Source organism: Mycteria americana, chromosome 6 (genome assembly GCF_035582795.1).
Source record: "Mycteria americana isolate JAX WOST 10 ecotype Jacksonville Zoo and Gardens chromosome 6, USCA_MyAme_1.0, whole genome shotgun sequence".
NCBI classification, from domain to species: domain Eukaryota; kingdom Metazoa; phylum Chordata; class Aves; order Ciconiiformes; family Ciconiidae; genus Mycteria; species Mycteria americana.
The window spans coordinates 50,110,777-50,135,697 of NC_134370.1; the positions used below are offsets into that span (position 1 = coordinate 50,110,777).

A 24,921-nucleotide genomic window follows, 5' to 3' on the forward strand; every position below is an offset into this window, starting at 1 on the left:
TGTTGCCTTACTGAGGAACTTGCAGTTCTCTCTGGGAAAACGGCTGTGAGCTAGCCCGTGTCCAAGTGCCTATGGTTCGCATGTGCGAGCGCCGCCTGTGCACATGTCCACATGTGACTGGCGGGAGCTTGTCGTGGCTCTGTGGAGAAGCGAGGGCAGAAACTGCCAGCACTTAATGCCATTCCTGAACTAATGCCCACTGGCTCAGCGGTGAGCGCGGGCCTTTTTGTAAGCCAGAGACAAAGTCACATTCTGAAGAAACACCATGTAGACAATTTCCTTAATAAATTTTGTACGAATGCATTATTTCCACCTAATGGAAATGTAGCTCTCTTAAATAATTAAGAGGCTTTATTCAGCAGGAGAGAAGTGGGGAGTGCTGTGAGCTAGGGTGACCCCACAGCCCCTGGAGTGGTGTCTGGGCATGAGGGTGGGGAGTGTAACTGGGGGGTTGGGTGGTGCACATGGAGAGTTTGGGGGGGTCAGAGGAAGAGCATGTGCTACCCTGGCACTGGTGTTTGCAGGCGGTGCCAGAGATGACGGAGCTCCTGAAGAAGAAGTGAGCGACGGTGATGGACCCTGCACTGCAGCTGGGGTGTGGAATAAGGGCAAATAAAGGATTGTACTGGGAAGAGGTGGGGTCACTGTGGATTGGGTTTTTTTTGGTGGGCAATGGGATGGCATGTAGAGTGGTGATGATGGGATGGAAGAAAGGAAGACAGGGATGGAAGGGAAGGCAGGTAAGAGAAGACAGGAGGGGAATGAAAGAGGGATACAAGGCAGGAGGCAGCATGTGTTTGACAGTGTTTATTCCCATCCCCACTCCCCTCCCAGCCATGCTCAGCCCTGGGGTAGGGTCAAACCAAGGGGCCAGGCTGAGCCCAAGCTGTCCAGCAGCTCTGTCCTGCCCCTGGGCACTGTGGGTCTGTGCTGGCCCTGGACTGGTGGAAGGTCCATTGGTATTGTTGGGCTGGCAGCAGGACAGGTCCATAGTCTTGTCTGTTGCCCCACACACTGTGGGTCCATGTTGGCCTAAGACTGCTGGAAGGTGCACTGTGCCCCACAGGACACTGTAGGTCCGAGCTGGTGGCAGGGCAGGTCTGCCACGGGCACTGGTGGGCAGAGGTGATGCTGGCTTGGCCCCAGGCTGGTGGCCATTGCAGGAGATGCCATGGGTTGCCTCCAGCACTGCCACCTTGCCTGTGGCAGCCTCATGACCCAGCGAGCGTTTCCCCACAGCTGTCCCTCTTCCTCGAGGCTGTCCCTATGCCTCGGGAACCCTGCCCAGCCGTGGCTCTGGGGGCCCCAGTGCCCCGTACTTCTCATCAATCATCGGGGCACCCTGTGGGCAGTCGATGAGTGGCTTGAGCTGGAAGACATCGAGGCTGTCCTGGTTCCTGCGGTTGTAGACGCTGAGCCGGTGGCCCAGGTCAGGGCTGGCCCCCACCGAGCCTGCTGGGCTGGGCAGCTTCAGGTTGACAGGATCCAGCCCCTTCTGCACCAGGCATGCCTCTTCTGACAGGGACGACAGCAGCTCCTGCACCATGGCATGGGCCACCTGCTGCCGAGTGGGCGCAAGGTCAGCCCGGGGGCCAGCGCCAGCCTCTGCAGCATCCTCGCAGGCTGTGCTGCAGTCCGGGGAGGAGCCCAGCGTCTGGCTGCTCTCGCTGCAGGCATGGGTGCCCGAGCTGACGGTCGACCGTGAGGCGCTGCCCGATGTGATGCTGGCAGACGTCCCGGTGCTGCCCAGGCGCATCGGCACCTCCACGGTGAAGAGGTCAGAAGAGATGTTGGGGTGATGGACATCGATGGCGGCAGTGGTGACCACGCAGATGGCTGCCTCGGGGATGCCACTGTCTGCAGGGAACACAGCAGAGAGGCAGCTGAACGCTCAGGAGGGCCCCAGCCAGCTCTCGATAGCTGGGCCATGCAGCCGCTGGGTTAGCAGATTTCCAAACCCACTGCGCCTCTGTGTGTGACACCCCTTACAGATCTTTTTAGGTATCTATTTCATATGTGTATGAAATAGCTATGTTACTACATGTTCCCCTTTATTTATATAGCTTTTTTTATATACACATATGTATAGATACATCTTTAAGGAGAGAGATATCTCCATATGTATAAAATGGGCATATACATATGTCCAGATGTGTGTATGTGTTATAAAATACATATGTCTATACATATATACACATCTATATTTACATAATTTAACTTTATACACACACCCCTTTATATATAAATATATATATTGTTCTCTGGGTGTGTATGGCAAGAGAGAAAAAATGTATATAAAGGGGTATTCATATATGAAAATACATCTATACATGAATGCATACCCCCAAACCCTTTATTTATATAGCTTTTAAAATATATATGTATCTCTATGTCTAGATATACACATCTTTTATATATCCATGTATATAATGAGGGTGTATAGAGAGGGCTATAAATATAAGAATAGTATTGCATACATCTATGTGTACACACATACTTTTTTTTTTTAAATATACACACACACATGCAGACTATACATATTGTGTAGGTATATCTACACACACATTCTTTATATCTATATATGCATATAGATATGGGGAATGTGTGTGTATAAGGAACCGCATATATAATACATTATACCTATGTATGTACACACAGATATTTGATACATAGTCCTGCCCTTTAAATACATGCAATTATCTCCTGTTAAAACAGAATACAAACACACAACCCTACTGCTTTTTATATATGATGTATGTGTGTATACATGGGGAATGTGTATATAGGAATATAAATATGTAATACATCATACCTATATATGAACACCCCCCCTTTATTTATACAGCTTTTAAATTATATACACACATAGAAATACATGCCTGTTCATATATCTCCATCTGTATATAATGGGGGATGTATATACAGGGATATACAGCTATAAATAATAATGTGTGTGTGTGTGTATGTGCACATGCACACATACATATTATATAAAATACATAGGTGTATATATACACAGTCTTTCCCTCCGCCCATTTTATATACATGTAATCTTTATATATTGATTTATCCATATAGATATGGGGAATATATGTATCTATGTGTATATATGAGCCTCGTATATAATAATACATTATACCTATACATATGTATCTATATATATATATATATATACACACACACACGCACTACATAGTTCCCCCCTTTAAATACATACAATTATCTATCGGTAAACAGAATACACACACCCCATTATATATAAATATATGTATATATTTGTGTATATATCTATATATAAAAAATACATTATACCTATACATGAACAACCCCCCCCCTTTATTGATATAGCTATATATATATATATACACTCTTACTGATACACACATATGCTATACAATATATATGTGTGTGTCTCTCTATATACAGTCTCTCACACACGCATATATTTTATATACACATAATATTTTGATATAGAATTATCCATATAGCTATGGGGGGGTGTTAGGAGCCCCATATAATAATACAGGATACATTCATATGTACACACAGACATATATAATACATAGTCGCCCTTTAAATACCTATTCTCTATCTTTAAATAGAACACACACGTATACTTACCTTTATATATAAATATATATATATATTTCTCGCTGTGTGCATATAGACATGGGGAATATATATATATGGATATACATATATAATACATTATACCTATCTATGAACACACACCTCTTTCTTTATAGAGCTTTTAAATTATATACATACACACACACAGATACACACACCTTTTTATAGCTCTCCAAGTATATTATGGGGATGTTTATAGAAGAATGTACAGCTATAAATACCATGTGTATATATGCACACATACATACTATATATATAATACATAGGTGTCTATCCACAGTCTCTCTCAACCTCCCCCCCCTCTTTTATAGACACATAATCTGTATATATAGCTTTATCCATATAGATATGGAGAACATGTCTGTGTGTATATATGAGCCTCATACATATTACATTATATCTATATATGTACAGACAGACATTTTATTTTTTTATATATATATATATACACAGACATGTATAGTACATAGTCCCCCCCCTTTAAATACATATAATTATTTATCTTTAAATAGAATACACACACTCTCTCTCACACCACATGTATACTTACCTTTATTTATGTATTATTCACTCTGTGTGTGTATACATAGGGAATGTATATATAAGGATATACATATATAATAATACATTATACCTATACATGAACACCCCCACCTTTATTTATACAGCTTTTAAATTATATACACACAAAAATATATAATACATAGGTATATTACACAAGTCTCTTACACACACACCCCATTTTATGTAAACATAATCTTTGGTTTATCCATATAGATAAGGGGAATATGTCTGTGTGCATATATGAGCCCCCATATATAGTATAAAATGTATATATAATGCTTACCTTTATATATATTATACCTTTATATATAAATATACATGTATATCTCACCATATATACATGGGGAATGTGTATATAGGGATATACATATATAATACATTATACCTATATGTGAACACACACATATAAAATTATATGTATATACAGAGACACAGTCACTCACACCTCCCCCTCCTTGTCATCTAGCTTTTAAAACATACATACACCTATGTATAGATTCATACATCTTTATAGATAGCCATGTATACAATGGGGGTATATATAGAGGGATATACACAAGTAAAAATAATACTGTATACCTATATGTGTACATACGTACATATTTTTTTATAGATATGTGTGTATACGTACAGTCTTTCTCACATATATACAGATTTTATATACTCATATACATTTCCTTATATATACATTTATCCATATTTGTAGAATATGTGTGTGTGTATGCAAGTATTCCCATTTATAATATATGTACACACATTTTATATATTATATATAATACATACATGTGTATATACACACTCCCATGTATTTTCTACTATATAAACAGGCGCTTTCATACCCACCCATCTTTACATATATTTATACATATATAAAATACCAATTTAGCTACACACACATCTTTTTTCTGTCTTTGTATCTGTCTGCATACACACACTCACAGGTAAATAGCTTTATATACATATTTATATTCTTTTTACAGCTTTATACACATACACACCCTTTAAAAAAAATATAATTATATATTTTAAAATAAAATGTATACACACACACACATCCCTTTTCTTTTGCCGCCTCTCTGTCATATATGGTGAATTTACATATAGGGATATAGATTTATAATACATTATACCTATACATGATACACACAGAGTATTCATATTATATATGATCCATATTATATGTAATATAACATATTAAAATGTATTAAATGTATTAAATGTATTAAAGTATATGTATATACAGTCACACACACATTTTAATATCTATTACATAATAAATATAAAATATGTATACACAGTTTCTCTCACACATATCTATATCTATCTTTATATAGAAAGATGTATTTATATATCCATATGTATATATATGATGATAGACATATACAATACATTATACCTATACACACACATGCTTTATATGTACTATAGAAATACATATAAAATCTAAAAGTATATACACACAGACACACTCCCCTTTATGTATCTTTGTATAGACTTACATATGTATACAGAGACATATCTTTTTTTATATATATATCCATATATATGTAGAATACATTATATCTACATACACACACTCATATTTTATATATAGTACGTATAAAATATATATGTATATACACAATAATGCACTAACACCTTTATAGATATTTACATATATAGACATATTTACATATGTAGGCATATATTCAAATGCACATACACATATACATATCTTAATATATAAATACATATATCTCCCTATATATATATGGGGATATACATAAGACATTATACCTATACCATTATACACACACACATACATTTATATTTTATATAATACAGAATACATACAAAATATGTATGTATACACACACTTATCCTTTCTCTCTCTCTCTCTCTCTCTCTCTGAAAAAAACAGAAGATATCTTTAATAAGCATATATATATCTCCCCGCTTATATCAATGTAGGGATGTACCTACAGGGATATACATATATAATATATTATCCATACATATATTTACAACCATACACTTACACACACTTTTATTTATTCTTATGTTACTTATATATCTCTACATATGTATATATCTCTCTGTGTGTATGTATATATGTAGATATAAATATATAATACATTATACATAGATACATTTTTTGTCTTATCATAGACATATTCAGAAACCATCTCTCCTCTCACAGACCCCACCCCTTTACATACATCTTATATATATTTATATATTAAAATATCTACACACAGACTCTCAATAAAATATCTACACACAGACTCTCACGCACATCTTTATATGTGTATAAAGACATATACATATATCTCTTAATATATGTATATACACAGTCACACACATACCTTTATATGTATATAAATCTTCTCATATATATTATGGGGATGTATGTATGTTTGGAGATACAGATATGATACATTATACACATATATGTACAAACATGTACATATTTTTATTTACATCTTTTTATATATACGTATGTGTATCTGGGTTTGTGTGTGTACGTATGTGGGGGATATATATAAAATACATTATCGATTTATATGCATACACATATATAGACACACATTTTATATCTAGAATATGTACGTATATACACAGACACATCCTTATATAGATATATGTATCTTTTTATATATGTCTATTTTTCCTGTATGTATACATACTATATATAGGGATGTATATACAGGATATACACATATATGTTCCACATGTACGCACACATATACATATCTTCTATATATTATACGTATGTGTATATGCAGGCACACACATCTCTTTTTTTATATATCCCCACATATCTATGGGGATATACACACATAATACATTATACCTACACACACACACACTTTTTTTAAATGTATCTATGAAATTTTATATACATAAGGGGGGGGTGTACCGCCCCCCCCCCAGCCTTGCTTACCGTGACATCTCAAAGTGCGCCTGTTCAGCCTCCTCCTGGCAACGGCAGCTCTGTGCCCGGCAGCCTGCACCCAGCCACCCGGAGCCCCGCAAGGCCCCTCGGCCCCGGACTTGGGCTGACCCGCAGAGCGGGACCTGCCTAGCCCCAACCGCATGCCAAGAGCCCTGCATGCCGGTGGGACGCCTGCCGTGGGACCTCCATTTGAAGCCTGAGCTCAGGTCACAGACTGTGCCTGCCACTGAGGTTTCTTACCGTTCAGTTTAACCTTTCTGTAAGGTTCCCAGCATGGTGGTGGGCTAAGCTAACTCCCCACTTCTTTTCATTTATTTTGTGCACGCTGTTCATTCTCGGGTCCTTTTGAACTGCTCTGCAGACTGAACAGCCTAGCTAGGGGGAATTAACCTCTCCCAGACCTCCAAACTATTATGAGCGCCTTCAGCAGGAGCAAACTTGGGGCCCTTCAACCTTCAGAGAATTACTTTTTGGTACAAACTTCCATGGAGCAAACCAAGAGGTGCCATGGTGGGTTTCATTTCCAGGATGCATCTACATGATTGTTCAGTCTCACCCGGTTTACAGCATACAGGGCAATGCAAAAATGCAGTTCACTTTTACATTTTCAAGCAAAACTTACCACTGCTAGGCTCATTGCGGTATCGACTGATGTAATTATTCATGTCATCCTCTGAAAGAACAAAAAGGCAGCCATTAGGAGACCATTTATTTGATTAAATGGTTGAAATTCCACTCTGTGAAAGGCTCTCCTCTGCCCTGTACACCCAGAGCACCACCTTGATCTTTCCAGAGACTGACACAGGGCTGACCAGTTCCCTAGGCCCGTCTCCTCGCCGCCTGTAAAGACAAGTGTAATGCTGGCCTTTTTCTGGTCAGCAGAGCCCTCCCCTCCCGCATGGGGCACAGGGATAAAGCTTGCGTTTATCCTGACAGGCTGAACTGAGAGCACCAGCATAGACAGACCTATGTCTGCTGTAGTTACACCACTGAGTTACCTCCTTCCACATGGTTACTCTTCAGAAGGGGAGGCACTGCGTACCACTGTGACCTGAGCTGCCTTCTCGCTCACATTAACATTAGTGTCTCCCTGGCAAGACCCAGCGCTCCTGGGAGAGCCCAAGCACCCTGCTGCCTACCAGGCTGCAGCCATCCCCTTATTCTGCCAGGGAGTTCTCCAGGTAGGGGCACTGGGAGGGCAGGTTTTATTTCTCCTATAGGGATACTTCTATTTTCTTTCAATATTTTTTTTCATGTGGCCCAACACTGCTCCTCATGTTCATTTGCAATCCCCTCCTGAGACCTAGGCTGTTGCCATGCTGAACAGCAGCCATAACCATTGCTCCTGAGCAGCTTCCTTGTATTTCTGCACTCTCTCTTTCCTTTTACTGTTTTTAACTTGTTCCTCTGAAATGCAGTTGACTTAAAAAAAAGAGGAAACGATATCCAGTATGTTTGCAGACGAATGGCTAGAACTTCCCCTGTTCTACCTTGGGTGACATGGCCAATAAAAGCCACACAACAAGTTTACCAAAACAAGTGGAAATGCCTCTCCAGCTCAGCGGGAAACAAAAAGCAGAGCCAGACAAGCCAGCTCTCTAGCAGTTGTAAATCCATGAAGTTTTAATGTGTAAATCCCTACTTCTACAATAATGTCGTCTTTTTTTCATCCAGAATGAATGGAGTTATTTTATTGTATATTACATATACGTATGTAATATATAGCATAATATTAGCATTACATTATATGTTGGCTTAAAATAGACTATGAAGATTTTTTACAAGTCAAGGGTGTAGTACTACACTTGTAGCACATATGTGAGAGCTACACCTGAACTCCAGTAACGGTAAGATAAAAATCTTGACCATGTGACCACAAAAGGGAAAGCAGCAGCTATATTGCATATAGAGATTTTAGATGCTGCAGATGACAGTGGGGTTTCCTGTTACCTTACAGAAAAGCAGAACATTTTACAGTTGCTGAAAAAGAAAATAACAAACTCCTCTTGTTGCAATTCTGAGCAGAACGCAAATATTGGTGCTAAGAAAACAGTATTGGCAATCCAGAAAGAATTTCAAGCTTACAAGCAACCTGACCTGCCCAATTTGTGGTGTATCCTGTGCTCTAAAAGCATTCTCTCCTTTTAAGTGCTCTTTTTGATACCATGTTTCAGAAAACCATGCTCATCCCTTTGAGCCAGATTTCCTTCATCCCCCTGGGTTTCTGTGGCTACAGTCCTGCCTTTTCACAGCACATTGCGGCTTGCAGGTGAAAGAAACAGATGTTTTCTGGGGAACACTTTCTCCACACAACAAGACCCAAACCACTAAGCACTCTGTACCTGAAATAGCTGCACTCATAAGAAGGCAATCTAACCTGACACTGAAAGGCAACATGGTTGTTTTTCTGGTTTCATTGGATCTTAAAAGCTTTTTTGGCCCTTGTTGATCTTTAAATGCCTGCAGTCAGAGGTGTGCTTTGTGCTAATGTCTGAGTTTAAAAAAGAGGCCTCCGAGTAGCTCAAGGCAATGCCGCTGAATTAGGAGTACATTGCAAGGCTTTTCAGCTATCTGCTACTAAAATACACTTCATTTCAATCATGCATAATTTATGCTCTAAATGCCACTAAACCTGCCAGCCCATATAGATACAGGTTCTTGTTCAGGCATGGAACCTTCAGCTACAGTCAGAAAATACCTGCATATCTGTATTTCTGGTAATGCGGTTTCATCATATTTAACTTAGAGTCTAATTCTAAGCAGAGAAACAAAGAAAACAGAACTACAGTTTGGCCTGGACGAGGGCATATTCTGCATGTGGGGGTCACTCCTCCTCAACAGCTGGCAAAAGCACACCGCCACACTCTGCAATGAATGGGGGCCTGGGGTGCTCTCATTTCCTTTGGCTCTCATTAAAGTCTGCCCCAAATGCCAAGATGCTTTGCACTGAAGACAGAAAACAACTTGGAAAAGTTATTCATCTGCTTTTCATGTCTTATGGCAAGGCTCAAGTCTTCTTTAGGATTGCATATGTTTACTGCCCTGGCCATCTGTCTATCAACTAACAGAATGTACCAGGGCACTATTTTCAAACCGATCAGTTGCTTTCAAACCAATTTAGCAGAGAGATATAGACTACTCTTTATATCAGCAAAGGCCAATGTCAAACACCTGAAAAGGAAATCCTGTAATGTACTCACTCAGATCCCTTTGAGTGGTGAGGAAAATCACTGATTGTCACACACATACAGGCTGTGTGTATGACCACTTGCACACAAGACTGGGAGAGCTGCTGTGCTGCCTACTTTCATGTTATTATGTGATGGCCTTACTAACGTCATTGTTTTACATTGCTTACCTATCTATAAATAAAATATATATGTATAAATATATACACATGTGCATGTAAAATATAAAATACATAATATATATTTACCTTGAATAGTTTCTTATGAATAAAAACCAAAAAAGAGTAATGAAATAACAACAGCAGAATAAATGTTTCAACAACAGATTAAGTTTCTGAATGATTACATTAAAGCAAACTGACAATTAACAAAGTCGTCTTAGTCATATGGGAGTCTCAGCTGCTTTGGGCATAAAAGGCTATAAACAATTCCAGTTCTCTCTCATTATATTCTACATTGCTGAAAGCAAGGAGTTTAAAAAAATGCCACAAATATACAACTGAAAGCAACTATTTGTGCATATAAAATGTACACACAAATAAAAAGTACAGTACTGCACATTACTATGGAACACTGCTTAAGTACTTTATGGTGATTTACAATGATGTGAAGTCCCCGCTGCTCAGTATGTGCAGTCAAATGGGATCAGGAGTACAACTACTTTGCAGCTGGTGGCATGTAGGAAGTTCATATGAGTAAGTAGGGGAGACCAGCTTTTACAAGAGAGGCAGATCGCTTATATTATTTAAATTCTACATAGTGTTTTCTGCTGTCAGTGTATTTTAGTTTCAGCTCCAGAAAGGGAGTTGTCTAAGAAATACTTAATTCTTCATAGTTTCCCTGTTTTTTTAATTTTTTTTTTTTCTTATTTCTGCCACCTTGGAACTGTCAGGATCCAGAAGACTTACTTTTCCTCCTTTCCTAGAAATAAACCCATCTCTTCAAATACACGGCAATGTTACCTGCACTTCCTTTTCCAGAAGAGAAACTTTCCATTTAAAAGTCCTTAGCCATAACAATGTCCAAATAGTATTTATAGTAAATTAAGGAACTGGCAGTAAGCAGAAAGAAAAAACATCTTCCTCTTATTTCCTCTGGAAATGGCAACCTTAGGAAAGTGTCTGGGGATGATAATTGGGATCCTCTTGCTAGATGCACCAGGAGGAATCACAGAATCATTTAGGTTGGAAAAGGCCTTTAAGGTCATCAAGTCCAACCGTAAACCTAGCACTGCCGAGTCCACCACTAAACCATGTCCCTAAGTGCCACGTCTACACACAATGAAAGCCTTTACCCCCAGGAAATCTGGTGAGAAATCTGGTGATGAAGATCCAATAGTTGTGAGTTGAGAAGGTACAATGGGAAGAGTGAGGCAGCTCTTCCCCACATGAAAAGCCATCCTAACCTGTGGTGAACAAGGATGGTTCTACACTCTTCCCTGGAAAGCAAGAGCAATGGGAAGCAGTAAGATATGCAGCAGCACTGTGAAGGAATTCAGCTGAGAGAAGGTTTTGCTGGGCAGAAGAAGGAACAAGCAGAAACAGGCTGTTCTCTATGGTCCATGAGCATTATTTGCTCAAGCAGTGTGAATGACTGCCAAAATAGCATGACGAAAATGAGATGCCTGGAACTGCCTCACCTACTAGTGGAAGACGGCGACTATATAACTGTAAGAGGTGAGGCAGCAGAGTAATGTGGGACCACAGGTAGACAGCAGGGTTGACTCCAACAGGATCAGGACTTTCCACTAGACAGAAGGGAATGTCTGGTTGGGAAGGTTGCTCAGACTCCTACCTATCTCGCATAAAAACAAAACAGCCTTCCCTGACACTGTAACCAACCACTTCCGTGAGCCTGTAAGTGCAGTAAAGTCAAATCACGAAGGGGAAATAAGTCTCATCTCTTAGCCTGCTACCCAAATCTCTGTTATTGAAAAAACGTGTGGTTCTTGGTCAGGACCTGTCTGATAGCTCCTGGATTTTGTCTGATGAAGGTTTTCAAATTATCTGCCTGTTCTTTTCCTGCAAGATTCAGAACACACACTAAAATGATTCAGGGAATAATAAACTATTTAGAGTACAGTCCCATGTAATCTCATCTGACCCAAGAGACAACATTGTAATCTCTCTCTGCTGGCCCTATAAAAACCTAATAAATTTGGTGAAACACACAAATGACATTCCACCCAAGGCAGACCTCTCTTTTAGTTCTATAATCCTTCAACAGTGACTTTTGTTTCATCGACTTTAGTGAATGAGTCTGCAAAACCCCTACATACAATAAATACCATTTGCACATCTTTTAGATTAGAGGCCTCAAAAAGAGATTTCCTTTGAAATATTTCGTTATTAAAGTATTTTACTTCCTATTTTTATTGCCATTGATTGTACTGCCTTCTGTCTCTCAAAGCTGAATTTTCTGAACTGGAAGGTTATTTTTTCTGCTGTGTAGCCTCCCACCAAGGATGTGAGTCCTTAGAGTAGAGTAATGTCTTACCCTGACTTTCCTCCTGAAAGCAATCTTTACTAGGAGGTTTCTGAAGAAGCAGATCTTTCACCTCCGTCACTGCTATCTGACACTGGTGTCTTTGGGAAAGAAAAGTAGGATAAGATACACTTTGTAATAAAACCCACTAAGATTCACCCTGAGCAGGGAGGTTTTTCAAGGCAGAAGTTGTAAGATCAAGTTATTGCCCCCTAAACACTTCTAGAAATAAGAACAGTGATGACAGCTATGCTGCTCTGACACTAGCCAGTAACACTGCCACAACCTGACTTTGCACGAAAAGAACATAGCTTTAGTGTGACACTGTAGTGCAGTTAAGAAAGGAAGACAGAATGTACATAAAAAAGGACCATCTGTAGGTGTTTCTGAGAGCAGACTGGCAATCCACAGGGGAAAATTCCCTAATGAAGCTGTAACCTTCCTAGGGAGTTTTCCCCTGCAGATTGCTATGCAATCTCTGGCATTCCAGATCTGTCTGACCTTGGTCATCTGAACTTCACCATCACCAAATTCTCAGCCAGACATAACCTCCTCATCTCCTCAGCAGTCCAAGTATAGCTCACTGGTCATTTGTAAATCCATTCATTAAGGCATATGCAATGCTCCCTAGGCTGTGCTGTACTGTCTAGTTCACCTTTCTGGTGTTGTGCAAGATGACCTGAGCAGAGTTTTTTCCCCTTTCTTTTGCTCGCCCTAGAAGGTCTCTCTCCCTTTCCTTCTAGCAACATGGAAAGTTTGTGCCAAGAGGAAACATGAACAGCCAGCTGGCACTTTCCAGGAGACTTCCCCTGCTTTTCGAATGAAGGCAGATTGCCACATCAGTGCAAGCTGCAGTACTCGCACGACTGTTCCATTCATGTGGATATCCAGTCCCTGCAGAAGCTGGATGGATGCCTGAGCATGTGGATAATCCACCTTGAGAGGAACTGTCCAAGTTAGCTTGCACAGAAAACAGAGCAACCGATTCAGCGTGGTTCTAAGTAAGAAATCATCCTGAGATGGAAGTCGTTGTGCAGAAGGAAATCCTGGGATTTGGAACAGGCTCCATTATCAGCAGATACTGCTGGGACAGGAAAACTGGGACAGAAAACTAAAATCCTTAACTGACAACAAATTGGGTGGCTTTGGCCCTCGCTTTAGCAGATCATGCTGCAAGAGCACTGTGTGCCGAGTTGAGCATGGCTGAGATACAAGACATCTGTGTTGTCAGCATGGCTGGTGGCTTTGGGTAGAGGATGGCCTGGGGGACCTCTCAATGCTCTTTCCAACCTTATTCCCTATTAATATGGATCAGCAGATCCACATCTGAGTTGGCTTGTTACAGTCAGCCTGAAGCAAACACAGAGGAACTTGGGTCTGTCTCTGCCAAACAGCCACACTTGCTGAGTCTAGAAAAACAAAGGTTGAGAAGGAATATGGCTACCAACAAAACAATACTTTGCTGGGTAAACGTCAGGGAAAGAGAAGAATAATTTAAGCAAAAGGATTCAAGAACAAATTGTTATAAACTGGCAACAAATAAAAGGAGACTGGGAATTAGGAAAAGATTTCTAATAATTTAGAAAAGTGAGATGCTGGAACAGTGTTATAATGGCGGCAGAGGGCAAAATACACCACTGCTGTCACATGGAGCACGATCTGTTTATGAAAGGGGTTATTATGAAAGAGGCTGCATGCTTGGACAGTGGAAAACATTCCAGTTCTGTGTTCCTTTACTTGTCAGCAATGTCTTCACACCTCTGCACATTAATGATGGGAGACAACTTCAACCTCACACGCATGACTGTATGCTCACCACTTCTGGAAGTTAAAAGTTTCTACCCTACCCATTTGGTGAATATGAAATTCAAGAGCCTAACTTCACTAACTACACACACATTTATGTAAGTGTTGCTTAAGGTTTAATTCCTTTGATTCCTGCCTGGATGATCAGTGCACAGAGAACCACAAAGCCTGAAAGAGGCACCTAGAGAGAAGCCAAATCCTCGCTCTTCACGGATACATGGAGTTTAACCAGGAAGCAGAGTGCACTTAAGATATAACCATTTCCAGGAGTAGGCTTCAAAGTAGATACATTTCAACATTTGAAAATAACCATAAACTATTTTTTATCTATTGTTTTGCAGTAACAGGGCTCTCTTAGAGCACTAACAGATGATCACCAAAGGAACTGGCTTAGAGTTTAAAAGTGTTCAACCAGCTCAGACTGCCTTACAAGGAACAACTGACAAAATCCTTTCCAGTGCTCTGCTTTGCCTTCTCAGACAGCTTATGAATAATCTTAAGGGAAGCTCTGTGAAGCTCCAGAATTTTTCACATTCCCCTCCCAATATCCTACTTTCTTCACTTACAAAACAGTGGGTACCTATGGGGAGAGCAAGCTTTACTTTTCTCCAAGCATGACCATAAATTGCAGCAGTCCCCCAAAGCAAAAGACTTACTGCTAACCCCATGAAAATGGAAATTTGACTCAGAATAACTAAAATAAGCTTTCTACGATGCGAAGTAACAGAGCTAGGATCCGGTTCTTGCTCAAAGGAATAGAAGGGTGGCATATTAATCTTAAACTATGGCAGTAATGTAGAATTTCAAAAACTGAAATGATATATGCAGGAAAATGAGGAATTTCCACTAGGGACTGTAATTCATATATTATGGGAGAGATTAAAGAATAATAAATTTTGGAAGGAAGTATTAATGGCTATATGGGGCACTGTGAACCTGGCATTCCCTGAGGCCTGGAACTTTGTATACCAAACACTAAAAATGATTTGTGCAGGAGCAGAAAACATTAGATGTTATTCTGACCATGACCAGTTACATACCATACGAAGAAAGAACTCAGCAAGAGAAAAAACTTCCTTTATAATTTGGAGATGAACAGATAGGATAATATTTTCCATTATGTCAAATGGTAACCATCTCTGGGAAGAAGAAAGGGGATGACAGCACTTAGAATATTTCCCTTGCTCTTAGAGAAAGGCTGACCACAATGGTCCTGAAAATCGTTAGCAATGCTGCTGTGCATTCACATGCAACAGCTTTCACCCTATGCTCTTTACAAACTGAGGCAGAGAATGAGGCAGAGAAGCTAAGTAAAGTGCTCACCATGCAGCATATGTCATAGCTTTGCCCTAGGTTTATAGCTCCCAGAGTCCTGCCCTTCTCTTGAGTCCATCATCTTTCCTGGCATTGATAATAGCACCCTTTGACTTGTGTGCTGAAGCCTGTGTTTTAGCCTTCATGTTTGTCTCCTCTGGAGATCAATTTTTTGGCAAGACAAATAAAACCTCCATTCAAAGCAATTTAAAGGTGAAAAATTTCCTGCTTCTTAGCCAAATTAATTAGAAAATACCATATATCCATACGTTTTCCACAGAGTTATTCCTACTGTGTTAGGAGGTCTCTTGGTGAACTACTCTGGGGAGACAGAAGCATGTGAGGCACCAAGCAGCTCATTATTCAGAGAATTAGCACAGGAATGGACAAGGCCACAAACAGCTTACAGCTGTACTGCCTCAAGAAGTGGTCCTTCAAGAAGAGGCATGAAATATTAGCTGGGGAGTTATGGGACACTTTCAGAGCCTGTTGACCATCTGACTAGAGCTCTTGCCTCTCCCAGTCTCATACCAGCAATTAAGGCACTTCAGATAAAAAGAGAAAGAGGTCTGCAGAAAGAAAAGCTGAGTGAAAACACATACTGCAAATTATCAAATCAGCCAGCACATACAGTACTCTCCCAGTGCAGGCCACAGTGTGTGTGTCTACACAAATTCCCCGAGGTGCTGTGTGTACCGTGTGATGCTGGGGTTACCTGACTTACTTTACTGAATGCTGTAGTAAATGGTTGCACAAAATCCAGTGTAAATACCAAAGTACAAGCTACAGCTGCCCCTGAGGAGCTTTAACTTATGCACTATCCCATAAAACTCCCAGGTAGGGAAATGAGTCTGAATGCTTTCTTATTCCATAACCCCTTCGTGGTAAAGTATTCTGCACTGAATGTTTCCATTGTTCAATACAGACGGGGGAAATAAGATTAGCTTGAGATGGAATATCCCATTTTCTCATGCAGTATGTTCTCTAGCCAACTCAAGCTTGCTGGTTTGGCAGAATTCAGGGCTCTCCAAAGACAGTGATTTTTTTGAAGGCTGACAAAGTTAAGTTTGGCACAAACACATGCATTCCATGCCATACCCTACCCTCAGGTGTTATATGTAGGGCTAATGTTCTGCCAGAGCATAAGAGAACAGCACACCAGAGCCTGTTTTGCCTAACAGCTGAATTGTGACTTGGAACTGTAGCTTTTCTTTTAACAGTATTAGCAACCTGGTCCCTTATTTCTCCTCATTAAATATAACATAACTGCACCTTACCCAATATGTAAAGTAATGCACATTTTCTTATTTGCTGAATGTCTTGTTTCAGTGAAAAGCATGAATCTCTCTAATCATGTAACCTAACTGAATGTAGAAATCAATCCTGAAGACTGTCTGTCTACTTTGTTGCATGTGTGGCCAGCATTTTACAGGGAGAAACAAATAATGAGTACTTGTGTTAACTTGATGATGGAATGAATACCTTAGACAGAAGAATTTTTAGATGAATCTCCACAGCACTAAAATTTCAGGAAACCTCCTTATAATGTGCACAACACTCTCCAGTTCCAAATGTAACCCTCAAGGAACACATGCATAAATTATAATATATCCACTGGGGAAACCTCTGAAATCCCTCAAAAAAGGGGGAAATGCATTTTAGGGGGCAGTCTACTAAACTGCCTGCTTTTAAATACAATTTCAAATCAGGAATAATTAACGGCTGAATTGTGGTTAGCACTTAGATATTATAAAGAGGAAAAAGCAAAAACAATTTCTGCATGCTTTCATTACTGTGTAGAGAATGGAAAAGATTATAATTTGAAAATGTCTGGTGAGCTTTTTCTCTTAAACCTTTTGATTAAAGTACTTCTGTGCCTTGAATCCTGAAGAGTTTGACCAAAATAAAGATACCATGCAAACCTCTAATTCAGATATATTCACATACTGCTCATCTAATAAAATAATCAAGCTAAGATGTCCAAGGAAGACTAACATATCTCTAAGGTAGAAAGTGTTGTCTCCTCTGGAATATTATGTTAAATGTTACTGAGATCAGGACACATTCTGCACTCCATTGTAGGGGTTGGAGGATCACAGGAAAAAGAGCTATGTCTTTTCCAAAAATACTTCTGGTCTAGCACTTGTGTGATAAAAATGGATCCAAGTAAATATAACTGTTGATATTCCCCTGAACCACACACCTGCCCAACAGACAGCTCACAGAGGACGGACTGCTCTTCACCATAGTCACATGGCACTTAGACATCTGAGCAGGAGCTGCCTATACAGTGCATTACTCCTTTTCTGGCACCAGAGCTGCCCTGTCCAAGCGCAGCTGGGCTGTCCAGCATTGGCAGTTTTAAGCAACCCGATCCGAGCATAGCCTCTAGGCAAGGCAAGCTTCACATCTGATGCATGTGTCCTCTCTAAATCACAGAAATGCAAGTGGCCAAAGACGGAAACTATTTTTTCAATGTTCTTCTCAATTTCCCTGCTTTTACCTCTGAGTGATTATCGTTTTGCCAATTCTGATTTGGCTGCTGCTTCTTTAGTGTTTGATGGATATAATCATGAGGACACTGGGAAGGTACATCATAGTAATTTTCTTCCTGAGTCATTTTATTGGCTCTGTTCAGAAGCTGTTCGCAAATACAACAGCTTCTGCCACTTCAAAGCAGACACAGCCTCTTTGCAAAAATGGGAAAATGCAGACTCCAGGGAAAGTAATCAATTCACTGGTAGAGTGAAAGTGTTTAGTGGGTTCAGTAACTCCATGTAAGGGATCAGCTGTGCCAACGGGTAGCAGCATGCAGGCAGCACTCACCTCGTGGAGGTCGCAGTTCAGTGATGTTCTCAGTGGCTTCATCGTCTGAATCTTCAGTTGCTACCACCTTGTACCTGTTGCTGCTCTGTTTGTTCAGTACATGTGGGACCTGCAGCGCAGCCTCTCTCTCTGCAGCCAGATCCAAATCCTGCTGAGCAAGGTGGGCCCTCAGCTGCCTGATTTCAAACTAGAGGAAGAAACACCACCACATACTGATGTCATATAAGCATGGCCAGAAGTCTATATTCTACAGTTGGGGACCTATTACTCATTTTATCACTAAACCACTACAAACTGGTGACAGTAAATACAATGTGGTTGAGCCAGGATGTGAGTCCAAGCTGCTGATGCTCTCCCAGAGCCCATGTGAGCTGAACAGTTGTTCACATAATCTAAAAATAATGACTGCCTCACGCTGGTCTTCTATTTTGTACATGTCTACATTCTGAATATATGATTTTGGACAATTTTTAACAGATCTAACTGCCAAATCAAATGAAATCTTTATAGAAGACCACCCTTAACAGGCATCTAGGGATTTAGGTTCATGACAAACATCCCTAATCTGCTAGACTTTGTAATGAAGATTTCTGTGGAGGGAGGTTCTCTAAGCAGTACCCAGAATGGTCCTCCCCCACTAACTGGACAAGGGGGAGGGACACCACAGTCCTTTTCCAGCTTCAAATCTTCTGTACTCAACAATGTGCAGAAAACCCTGGGGAAGGTTGCCACTTTTCTGGCCATCCCCCTCAAATATATGAGCCATGGCAGTTAATGACTTTCTGCAGTCAGAAGGGTATTTGCCTTGTGACTGGTGTTATAAAGCAGACACTGACAAAAAGACAGAAGCTACCAGGTACAATCTGATTGATGGACACAGCGTATTTCTCTTGTGTTTGACAGCCATAGGTCTTCCACAACACGAGAAGGAAAACAATTTTTCTGGAGAGGCTGCAGAGACCCTTTAAACCCTTAAATAGGCACTACAAGATCCTACTGTCCTTCCTGTCTCCCATCCAGCACAGCTATGGGGCCGCGTGGCAGAGGGTTTCTCTTTTTTAAACTCTTTTTAAGATCAGTAGTACAGCAGTGACGAAGTCATGTCTAATTATATAGGGTCTGAGAGGGGAAAGCAAATGAGCCGAGTAATAGGTTAAGGCATTTAAAATTTAGCATTGCTGGGCCTCCCATAGTTCAAGGCCTGAAAAGCCATCAGAAAGCATGATGCTACGGCGAGCCACACTGCACCTGTCACTCCACATTTACAACAGAAATGGAATTAGCACCTCAATGCTTGAAAACCAGTGTGTAACAGCATGTAGGCTAAATGAATCTGGTTCTGGCTTTTGCCTCTCAGATGCTGACTCAAATTACTTTGCTGTCAGATTTTGGAAATCCATCAGCAGACCTAGTTTGTTCCACTGTGATCCACATCAGACACAGCACAAACCCCAGGCACACTGCAGAGCACCAGCAGTTCCTCCAAGCTGTGTGAGCAACTGGAGGGGAAACAAGACAGAGTTTCCACAGATTTTAGAAAGAAAAAAAAAGAGGAAAGAAAAAGAGATTCCAGTTTGCCACATCTGGAGGCTATCTGCTTTCCAGAGCATAAGGGAAGGAACTACAATAACTGGAAGGACCACTGCAAGACTCAAATCTAGAGACCAGAAGGGCAGTTTAAGCTTTCCACATCACATTCAAACCACCTAATACAGGGATCTAACAAAGCACACAGCTTTTTCTCTGTCTTGAAATCAGTGGACAGAGGTCTGGCAGCTGCAGACAGCTGGCTGCATGAAATGCTCATTGCTCTTAAGCAAAGATCCGCTGGCAGTGGCAGTCAGAGGAGTCAGGTATTATCAGCACATGTCAAAATACAGCCCAGCTCCTTGATTCCTTCAATGAAACCTCCATGGCAGATCCCAGATGGTGGTTTTTGTGTTAACCTATCAGCTAGGAAGAAGTAGAAAACTGGTAGTGCTAACTCTTTTCTAAGCCAGCCCTAAGCTTCCTGAGGCTTAAAGTGCCTGTGCCATACCAGAGGTGCCAGTATGAATGTGTCATTCAGCCAAGAAAGGACTGTCTGGAGTTCAACTTTACAACACAGAGAATTTCAGGTTTTATCCTTGACTTGAAAAAAAAAAGAAATCCCAAAATATCTTACATTTCACCTTTAAAGGGAGAAAGATACCCTTTCAAACAGTCCCTTAGTTTAAAGGAAGAAATGCACTCAAACATGATAGGCAAAAAATAAATCTGGAGATTTTTTTAATTATTGCCTAACCATATCTACTTGCCTAGCTCAAACTAAAAGGCAATAAGAATTAGGCACCATTACTGTTTTTCTGCATTTCACATTTCATCCTTCAAAAACATACCTGTTTGTCAGAAAAATAAATATTGCCACTAAAATGCTGGCCTAGAGGCAGGATATGATTTCTTTTTTCATAGAAGAGAAAAAAAATGGCAGGCATTTTATAACACAAATAGATAAAACTACCTAAAAGTCAGCTCAACAATTGTATTTCTGCATGACACCCAATTTAACCAGCTTAAGCATTTACAAAGATCTGCTGAACCTTGTAACAATGAAAAGCTTGGAGGAAATCACTGCATTTTACAGATGTGAAAAAGGAAGCACATTAGGTGATCTTTCCTGCTACAGTGAACCTACAGCAAAAATAGGGGAAGAGACCAGACTTTCTGATGCCCACTTACATGTTCCAATCAATAAAGCAAGCGTTTCCAAATATCCACACATTATTGTCAATCTTTAACATTTCCATGCCCAGTCACCATCCAGCTTTTAATAGATGAGTTCACAAATTTTATTGTTTAATATGGCTCTGCCAACAAGCTACGAACTACTCAGCCTGGCATGCGGCACCAAGCAGCAGTCTGCAACCATTGCTGGAATCACCATGTTGGATGACTACACTTTGTCCAAACAATTCTTTATTTCCTATTTGCATGGGAAAAATTACTACCTTGGTTGAATCCCAACCACACAGACAGCATGAGAAACTGGAATCCACAGAGAAAATTACTACCACACTTACTCAGGTGAACAGCTACTACCTCTGGTAATGTCAAAACCAGAAGGGGCTTTGCTGCCATCTTATGTTTGAAAGACAGAAATACATGCTTGTGCCTAGAGCAGCAGAGGAAGCACCTGCTTATGAAGATCGCACAAACGTCACGTTCTAGCAGAAACTGAAACCTAGACCTGATGTCTTGGCTCATGCAACGCTGCCCTCATCCACTGAGGATGAGAAGTGAATGCAGGACTTGCAACTTTTTAAGCGATATGTGAACCCTCTTTTATTGCTAGCTGCAAACACAATCCCCATGCTTGTCTTATTTTCAGCTCTCAACACTAAGCTAGTTCAGCTGATCTAAAATCCAGAATTGAACATGAGACTGTCAAGAACAGATATGAGGCTTGAATTCCTAGGCACAGTAAAGCAGCACAGTGCTCTGGACTTCAACATCGTGTGCAAGGTAATAGCACACAGAGATGTTCAGAAAGATAACAGCAGAAACTTATGTTGCCTACAAAAGCACACAGCTGCAGCTGGTTAACACAGGCTCTCCTTTCCACTTTTCCATTACCTCAGATGGTCAGCTTCCAGGTCCCATTCATGTTTGCCCTGAAGTGTATGTAGTCGTTAAAACAGTGGAAAGCTAGCATTAAATACTGTTGTATGTGTAACTGTAATTTTTTTATTGACAGAGGGTATTCATTGTGATAATGGTGTTTGTCTCACTCCCACATTCACTGTTACTGATGCAAAGTGATCCATACAACATGTTCCATAGAGATGCAGAACCATAACTGTTACAGACACAGAGCATAACAGAGCCAAAACCCAACTCAATATACTGCTTCCAAATGCAAACCCGAACTCTCTAAGTCTCTAGGATGTTCAAAAAGGGACTGGGTGGGATGGAAAATCACCATTTATCATAAGGATTGATTTAAGAAAATGAAAAGACATTCAATACAATATCTAGGAAAAGTTAAACAAGAAACAGAGATTTTTGCTCACAAAAGGCATGCCTCTACTCAGGAGATCAGTTCAATATTAATTGTTTCCAATTATTACTTTAAAAATTATCCCATGATATTGTAGAACCTGGAATACAATTTTGGCCACTAGAAGCAACCCACTAAAAACAAAGGTTAAGTCTAAGAGAAGTGGGTGTTCCTTACAGGCGTAATTCAATGAGACACTGCATAAGCAAATGATGTTTGTAGGTGCTTATATCCATTGAACATTATATTGAACACTGACCTCGGGCAGTTCTAATGTGTAAAAGAGCTAATGAGATTGCTCTAACTGCATGTCACGCAGTCCAGGGCAGATTAAATAAATCATTAAAAGGTATAAAATATAACAGTCTTTTTAAGTAAAAATTCTGGGCCAAGTTAAACACATGAAATTTCTATTTGCAGGAGGCTCTGATGTAGCTATCTGTAGACTTGTGCCTCTCATACACACTACTGCAGGAGACCTGTACTGAGAAAACCGTGTTTCATACTTTCAGGTAGACCATCCTTCCTTCAGCCTGTAAGGAAGGATGAATATTATGCTTATCATCGGGGGGGGGGGGGGGCCATACAAGCTTATACACATGCTTTGATTTGTTTAAATTAAGATTTACTCATAGGTATCAGCTCTGTGTTAAGAATCTGCGAAATCCCACAGACAGCCAGTGGGCAAATAATGCTGTTGTGGGGAAGATAACTTGTTACGATCAAGGAGACTAAGGTAACCCATCTCCTGACTCAAGATAATTACAAACTGAGCACTGGTCCACTTGAGACTGCTACTGACATTATTTACCAGGACACCAATGATATTAATTATCTTTAATTACATATACTTTGGTAGCTTCTGGTGGGTTCTTTTATCAATAAGTTCCTAAAATACTTTGCAATGGAAAAAATATATTTGAAAACTTCACAGAATCACAGCATAATCTAGGCTGAAATGGACATGTGAAGGTCACCTAGTCTGACACCCTGTCCTGTCAAGTTTTGAATATCTCCAAGGTTGTATATACCACAACCTCCCTGGCAATCTGCTCCAGTGCCTGTCCATTCTCCTAGTAAAAATGTTTGTTCTTATATTTAATACGAATTTTGCACATTCCAGCTTGTGTACTGTCACTGTGCACCTCTGAGGAGAGGCTAGCTACACCCTCCCATGAGGGAGTTGAAGACAGCAATAAAGGTGTAATACACCAGGCTAATGTGAAAATATACTTAATTACCAAGAAAAAGGGAGATACAGACTGTCTCACATAAGAATGAATAACTAGGTTGTCAGGCATGAAGAGAAAGTTAATTGATGGTAAATTTAAACTTACTCAAGTGTTTTCAAAATTTGTTAAATGTCCTCTTATAGCACAAACTTAGCAATATTTTGGCAGGAAACAAACCAGAAAAAACTATGGGACACACCTGTGCACTTCCTCACTTAAAGAATGCATTGGGTGATTATTTATAAGCAGGTAAAATGACAGAACCTACCCAGAGCTCTAGATAACATCTCCGTTTACACACCTGGTTTTATAAAACGTGCCACCCATCCTATCTGATGTTTTACAACATGCATCTAAGACTCAAAAAGGGACAGACTTTGCAGTGAATCATATAGTACTTCCCTTTAATGGTCTAGCAACAGAGTATGATTGACATAGTTTCAGAGAGATCAATGAACATTTTAGCCAGAAGCTTACTCCTGTCTAAGGCAGGAGCAATAACTTTGCTCAATTCTATTAGTGCTGTCTGTATAGAATGCCCTGCCCTGAAACTCATCTGCCACTGGGATACAATCCAATGTTTATTTCCATTAGTTTAGCCATTGTTGGTAACAATAAAAATCAGAAGACAGTTGCAAACTAATGATTTATGGGCAGAATGAAACACAGGATGACCTTGGCTGTCTTCCATTCACCAAGAAAATGACTGGTAGTTAGAAATAAATTAAAATTATTGCAAAAGGATAACATAAGTTATTTCTCCGATAGGTAATTTTACCAGCTAAATAGCCCTGTCATTAAACTAGCAGCTGTTGTACAAATTATATTCCAAGATAAAAAAGAAATTATAGCTTCCATAGTTGTTGCAGCTTTGAGAATGATGAAAAACCCAATTCTATAGGAGCT

General features: G+C 40.1%; 2 protein-coding genes across 3 annotated transcripts in view; one reads left to right on the forward strand and one right to left on the reverse strand.

Annotated features, from left to right (window-relative positions):
* ETFA (electron transfer flavoprotein subunit alpha) overlaps positions 1–632 on the forward strand; it is a 43,077-nt gene extending 42,445 nt beyond the window's left edge. For both annotated transcript variants that reach the window (XM_075505721.1, XM_075505722.1), the window contains exon 12: positions 525–632. In XM_075505721.1, coding sequence (XP_075361836.1) covers positions 525–563 — 39 coding nt within the window. In that variant the 3' untranslated portion in view covers positions 564–632. The remainder of the gene's footprint in view (positions 1–524) is intronic.
* A 162-nt stretch (positions 633–794) lies between these two features.
* TMEM266 (transmembrane protein 266) overlaps positions 795–24,921 on the reverse strand; it is an 89,766-nt gene continuing 65,639 nt past the window's right edge. The window contains exons 11-13 of the mRNA XM_075505720.1: positions 18,748–18,934; positions 7,752–7,802; positions 795–1,857 (exon numbers count right to left, since the gene is read on the reverse strand). Of these exons, the coding sequence (XP_075361835.1) occupies positions 1,265–1,857; positions 7,752–7,802; positions 18,748–18,934 (831 nt within the window). The 3' untranslated portion in view covers positions 795–1,264. The remainder of the gene's footprint in view (positions 1,858–7,751; positions 7,803–18,747; positions 18,935–24,921) is intronic.